This window comes from Myotis myotis, unplaced genomic scaffold, assembly GCF_014108235.1.
Source record: "Myotis myotis isolate mMyoMyo1 unplaced genomic scaffold, mMyoMyo1.p scaffold_m19_p_17, whole genome shotgun sequence".
In the NCBI taxonomy this organism is placed as follows: Eukaryota; Metazoa; Chordata; class Mammalia; order Chiroptera; family Vespertilionidae; genus Myotis; species Myotis myotis.
Window position 1 is genome coordinate 32,671,926 of NW_023416321.1, and position 6,998 is coordinate 32,678,923.

At 45.0% G+C, this 6,998-nt stretch overlaps 1 protein-coding gene across 1 annotated transcript; it reads left to right on the forward strand.

Moving 5' to 3' along the window:
• Positions 1-522: 522 nt before the first annotated feature.
• Positions 523-6,998, forward strand: CRYBA1 (crystallin beta A1). Its single transcript, XM_036339719.1, has 6 exons — positions 523-583; positions 861-925; positions 2,409-2,527; positions 4,104-4,245; positions 6,247-6,389; positions 6,815-6,998. The coding sequence occupies exons 1-6, from the start codon at positions 523-525 to the stop codon at positions 6,960-6,962; spliced, it is 678 nt and encodes a 225-aa protein (XP_036195612.1). The 3' UTR covers positions 6,963-6,998.

Consider the following 6,998-nt stretch of genomic DNA (forward strand, 5'->3'; position numbering starts at 1 on the left):
AATGGGGACAATGATAGTACTTACCTCACAGGCTGGCTGTGAAGATTGCATGTATTCAAGCATGCAGAGCATTTAGGACAGGGTCTGGCACAGAGTGAGCCATTATTAGGCGTTAGCTATTATTGTCCTCTTTTCTTCCTCACTTTCCTTCAATAAGTTTTTTTCAACGGCACCCGTGCCCCCACACCCACAACCTCCCAGTGCCCCAATATGGACTCTGCTTGGTGCTGCAACTTGCACTCAGGAGACCCAGGCCCTCCATTGAGATGTTCACCAGGACATATTCAATAGGAGCACAGATCAGTACTGTGATGAGCGCTAGAAATCAGGGAAGAAAGAAGCAAGCCGCTGCAGGCTGGGGAGAGCAGCGAAGTCTCTCTGAGGAGCTGGGCAGGTTGAGAGACAGAGAAGTAGGAGGGGAATGGGAGCATGGCCATGTACAGCCAGTCAGTCAGTTGGAGGGCTGTGAAGAGCTAGGTGAGGATGAGACCACACACTGGTAATATGAGGGATCTGGACTAGATGGTTGCCAAGGAGTTTCCATTAGGGTGTGAGACTGAGGCAATGCTGCCACCTGTAGGGGGTACCTGGAGGCTGGCACGTGAACGAGAGCTACAGTCATCAAGAGGTCACGATGCCTGTGCCATGCTTTACCTGCACTATTGCTTCTAATCCTTACAATAACTCTGCCATAGAAGCTTTACTGATGGAAGACAACAGACTCAACTAGTGAGAGGCAGAGCCAGAATCCCAACCGAAGTCTTTCTGCTGGACTTCAAGCCTCCTTCACTCCCCGCTCTGCTCCATCACCTCATCTCCATCCCAGACGCCATGTCATTGGTGTGTGTTCTGTCTTCCAGGAACCCTTCCAACCACCAAAATGGCTCAAACCAACCCCATGCCAGGGTCTGTGGGGCCATGGAAGGTAAGCCCTCCCCCATCACATGGAAAAGTTCATAGGGAAGGTCCAACCAAGGTCCAGATGCTTTTTCAGGAAGGATCGTTTAGGCTGTCCCATTTGGGCAGAAGGATGATGGTGGAAGCCCATGATGGGTGGGAGATAATACCTAGTTTTCTAGTTCAACTCCTCTCTGTGCTGCTAAAATCATCTTAAAGTTGAGCAGCCCAGAGTAGATTATGCCCTGGAGAAACTGAGAGCCCAGAAGAGAGAGATTTGCCACTGGATTAAAAATAAGTAATATGCCAAAACCGGTTTGGCTCGGTGGATAGAGCGTCGGCCTGCGGACTGAAGGGTCCCAGGTTCGATTCCGGTCAGGGGCATGTGCCTTGGTTGCGGGCACATCCCCAGTGGGAGGTGTGCAGGAGGCAGCTGGTCGATGTTTCTCTCTCATCGATGTTTCTGACTCTCTATCCCTCTGCCTTCCTCTCTGTAAAAAATCAATAAAAATATATTAAAAAATAAAAATAAAAAAATAATAAAAATAAGTAATAGGACCCAGGTCTTCTGACTCTCATCCTGAACTTGGTTGTGACTATTACCTGAAGTGGCTGATCCTCAATCTGACCCTCTACCCTCTTCATTGGATCAACTTGAAGGCCAGTTCACAGCTTTGGGAGCTCGTTGTCCTCTAGCCAGGTTTAAGAATTCTCATTCAAGGCATTACAACTCTTTCTTTATACCTTAGGTTTCTATAGCGCGTTTGGCTGGAGAACCTAAGTAATAATCCACAGGGAGCCCCTGGGCCTCCCAGAATCCTGGCCCCTGGGCCATATTTATGCAGGAAGCATAGTGAATAAGAGTCCTTGAGTCCTTGGTCTGTCTCCTGGGCCAGTTATTGTTCCTAACAGACCATCCTATATAATAAAAGGCTAATATGCAAATTGACCAACCGGTGGAACTACTGGTCGCTATGATGCGCACTGACCTCCAGGGGGCAGACACTCAACGCAGGAGCTGCCCCCGGTGGTCAGTGCACTCCCACAGGGGAGCACCGCTCAGCTAGAAGCCGGGTTCACGACTGGCAAGCACAGCAGCCGTGGCGGGAGCCTCTCCCGCCTCCGCAGCAGGCAGTGCTAAGGATGTCCGATTGCTGGCTTAAGCCATCAGTCAGACATTCCCCAAGTGCTCCCAGACTGGGAGAGGGCAGAGGCTGGGCTGAGGGACCACCCCAAGTGCACGAATTATCGTGCACCAGGCCTCTAGTTCCTATCATAAACCAATCCCCCACACCTTATCCTTATCCTGGGCATGTGAACACCACCAACTAGTGGCATTAATTCAAACCCCTTCCTATCCTGTCTACACTGGAAGAGACCTCATCAGGCATCCTGGACTATGGCTAGTGATGGAAAACACAGGGTCACACATAAGCTACACTGTTGACCAGGACTCTGTTTTTCCTGATGTACCACATTCTAGCTCTCTTTCCCATTCAATCTCATTTCAGATAACCATCTATGACCAGGAGAACTTCCAGGGGAGGAGGATGGAATTCACTAGCTCCTGCCCAAATGTCTCTGAGCGCAGTTTTGATAATGTCCGATCTCTCAAGGTGGAATGTGGCTCGTGAGTATGGACCTCAGCAGAACCTCAGGCTCCTTATTGCCAGTCCCCTAAGACTTGGGGCCATACAGGTGGGAATTGGGGAAGAAAAATGTTCCCCAGACTCTACACATGTAATTTAGTAACTCAAAGCTAGAAGGTACATGAGGTTTTTAGTGGCTTGGTACTAGATTTGTGAGGTATTAAAGAAATATATAGACCTAGCCGGTTTGGCTCAGTTGATAGAGCGTTGGCCTAGGGACTAAAGGGAGGATTTGTTCCAGTCAAGAGCACATACCTGGGTTCAGGCTCCATCCTGGTCGGGAGTGCATGCCAAAGGCAACCATCGATGTGTCACTCTCACATCAATGTTTCTCTCTCTCTCCCCCCCCCTTCCTTCTACTCTCTCTAAAAATCAATGGAAAAATATCTTCGGGTGAGGATTAAGAGGAAGGAAGGAAGGAAGGAAGGAAGGAAGGAAGGAAGGAAGGAAGGAAGGAAGGAAGGAAGGAAGGAAGGGAGGGAGGGAGGGAGGGAGGAAGGAAAGAAGGAAGGAAGGACGGGAGGGAGGGAGGGAGGAAGAGAGAAAGAAATATATATAATGGGTTGGGGCAGTGACAGTAATCAGATCTATGCTTCTGGACCCCATAGGCTGCTACCTAGGATTCCCTTCACAACAGCCCAGGACCCTTGAGTTTTTTTTGCCTGCAGAAAATAGAGAAAAAACAGCCAAGCTGCAGCCTCTTTACAACCAACTCCCCTCCTGTATGTCCCAGAGAGAGAGCAGACATCACTAATTTCTCTGTGTAAAAAGGAACTCAACCACAGCACTTGAGAGTCATGTTGGTTCATATTTAGTCGTCCAGGAGTTTCTGGTTGATGGTTAATCTCTTCGGTGAGGAAGACCTTCTCTTGTTTTGTCTTCTGACGCTTGGCAAGATAGTCGAGGCCTTTATTATCAGTTTGAAAACACATAAGGAAAGGACTCTCATTTGGCCTAGGCAGTTGCTCACCACCAAAATTGAGCTTTTTAACTTCTTAAAAGGAATAATACTTTAAGATATTGTCAGTAACTGGAACCTGGTTGTGAAAATATGATCTGAGGGGTCTTTTAATAAGGTATGGGTATGCAACAGCAGGAGAAAGAACCCACAAAGTGACAAGGAAACAAGAGACTGTAATCCATCAGTTGCCTGTCCAACCCTTTGCTTCCTTAGGAAGAAGCTAATAGGTTTGGCTGGAGCCAAAGCAATAGTCAGTCACTTTATCCTGAACCTGGAGCTCCAAGTAGAGAATAAGGTAACTAGGAAAAAAAGGAAATATAACTTTAGACTGACTTTGCTAATACACATTACTCAGACGAGTGAAGTAGATCCTTTCAGTGGATAATCCCAAAATAAATGCTACATTTATAAACCTGCTTAATGCGGCTGCCAGCTCATTTCCCACCTCGTGTGGTAAATGTATTCTTTTGTATGGCTTTGTTAGAATTGGCTTGATATTTTACTCCACTATTAACATCTAAAACAAAAATGCCTTCTCCCTGAGGCCACGTAGACTCTGAAAACCAGGAGCAAATGCCACTAATTGTCTTTGGCAGCTGGATTGGTTATGAGCATACCAGCTTCTGTGGGCAACAGTTTATCCTGGAGAGAGGAGAATACCCTCGCTGGGATGCCTGGAGTGGGAGCAATGCCTACCACATTGAGCGCCTCATGTCCTTCCGCCCCATCTGTTCAGCTGTGAGTCTCTGAAATTTTTACTTCTGTGCCTGTGGGGAATGGGGCAAGAGAGGGTGCACATGGACTGACACACATGTTACTTCTCATCAGTTATGCTGAAATGTGGCAGGAAGAAAGAGAAAAGTAAAAGAGAGAAGAAAAACCACTGGTCTCTCTGTTCTAAGTTTGCCATTTGATTTTTATTTACTAGATAGTACTTTCATTAAGCTAAAAGTAAATGCCTTAGTATTTATAGGTGGCAGGAAGTGGATACTCAAGAGCCCAGATCTTCAACAAGTGCAATGGGGTACTAGTGAGAGCCTTATAGTAAAAAAGTAAATCCTTAGCCAGTTAAAATTCAATCTGTATAACATTTTACCCAGAAAAAGGGAAGTACTAACGTGACCTTTCAATAAGTGGGATAACTGAAGAAACAGATAAATTTTCCAGTCTTTTATCTTTGATTCATAACCTTCTGGTTTTTAATACTAAGCATTATTCAATTCTGCATCAGACTAGGATACTTCCCAGTCTTTGGGAATTCAAGTAGACGCAGGATAATCTTCAACAGTTTGTTGAAAATGATCCTTATATTGGGAAGAGTGAGACTGAGCTACAACCTTTCCAATTATTTGTCTATATCATGTGATTTTTTTTCTCATGATTTTAATTAATGATCTCACCTTAGTTTAAAATCCTACTGAAATTCAAGTAGTAAAGAAGGTAACCTAAAGTTATAGATCTAAAATATACTACCTTATCTGGATGTTTGCATCTCATTTTAACTCTGCATTTTTCCTGTGTATACTCTGATGCATTTTAAAAAATATGTACACCCAAGAAACCAATACCCTACTCAAATATAAAACAATTCGATCACCTCATAAAGCTCCCGGTGTCCCTTTCTAATCAATTGCTCCTCCCCAAATTCTATCACCAGAGCTAATTTTGGCTGTTTTCGTACTTCATACAGGTTAGTCTTTGCATTAAGAAATGCTTGTGTAGTGTTCACATCCCCTACTGGACTTCTGGATTATTTCCAACACCACGCACACATGTTTACTTTCCTTATTAATTTGTGGGATCTTTTTCCACATTAATGAATATTAATCCCTTGGTTGGCTGTGTGTTGCAAGTGTTTTTTTCCCTGCTGTTATATTTTCATTAGTCTTTTGTTGTTTCAAAGTATAGTACCGGTTATTTATACATTTCAAATGTTACTGGAGGCCCGGTGCACAAAATTTGTGCAAAGGGCTCAGCCCTCGCAGCCCTGGCTTCGTCTGGAAGGTTGTCCTAAAGGACATCCAGAAGGCTGTTCAGCTGTCTGGTCTAATTAGCATATTACGCTTTTATTATAGACTAGAAGCCCTGTGCACAAAAATTTGTGCACTGGCAGGGGAGGGGGTCCCTCAGCCCAACCTGTGCCCTCTCACAGTCTGGGACCCCTCGGGAGATAACCACCTGCTGGCTTAGGCCCGCACCTCTGGTGGCAGATGGCACGCCCAATCCCGCAGTGTCTGCCCCGTCTTCCCCAGTCGCAGATGGCAGGCCCGGAGCCTGCGATGGGACGGGCAGCTGCTCAGATTGTGCTGCCGCCCGCCCCGCCCCGCCTACCCCACCCAAGACACTGCAGGCCTGAATCCTGCACTGGGGCAGGCAGCAGCTGGGGATTGAGCTGCCACCAGCTCCAGGCGCGGCGGCGCAGCGGGATCTGCCTAGATTATGCAAATTAGCCATCTTTGTTGGTTAATTTGCATATCACGCTGATTAGCCCATGGGAGGCGTAGCGAAGGTACAGTCAATTACCATGTTTGTCTATTAGACTAGATGGTATTAAACTGGATTAAACAGGATTATGGGTAAATTTTTTCTTATAAAAAACTACTTGAAATATTTTGACCTCAATGATCATGTACTTCTTTGTGTAAACCAGGAGTTTTATGATTTTGAAAAACATGGCAACTACAAAATTAAGATAGCCATAACACTAGTACTAAACTTTAAAAAAATTTTGGATTACAGAATCATAAGGAGTCCAAAATTACCATCTTTGAGAAAGAAAACTTTATTGGACGCCAATGGGAGATCTGTGATGACTACCCCTCTTTGCAAGCCATGGGTTGGTTCAACAACGAAGTTGGTTCCATGAAGATACAATGTGGGGCGTAAGTGCAAAAAGAGTGTTGGAGCACATTCCAAAGTAACTCTCACAGCTGTAAATCGTGAGACTATTAACATAGCAGTGATTGTGTCTTATCAAATTTCATATATTGGCATCATATTGATATGGCTGTAACAGTCTAGTTACTTATAATTTTGAACCTCAAAATCTTGGTACCAACTTCAGGTCAGCTTTTCTTTCCCTGAGACTCCCCTAGAGTCTATGGAATAATTTGTTGACTACCCATACCTTTTTTCATGATCAAGGTTAATTTTTAATTAAGTATAGCCATTACTTACAAATGGCTCCTAACATTTTCTAGGCCTAAAAGTATTCCATACCAATTGTGTTGAGGAAAGAGGCTGTTTTGAAGTATTGACCAGTTCCTAATTAGGTTTTAATAGGCCTATGTGCTTCTGGATTTTCTAGCTGGGTTTGCTACCAGTATCCTGGGTACCATGGCTATCAGTATATCTTGGAATGTGACCATCATGGAGGAGACTATAAACATTGGAGAGAGTGGGGTTCTCATGCCCAGACTTCCCAGATTCAATCAATCCGCCGTATCCAACAGTAGTGGATTAAAAGCTCCAAGAGAATTCCTCAAGCATGA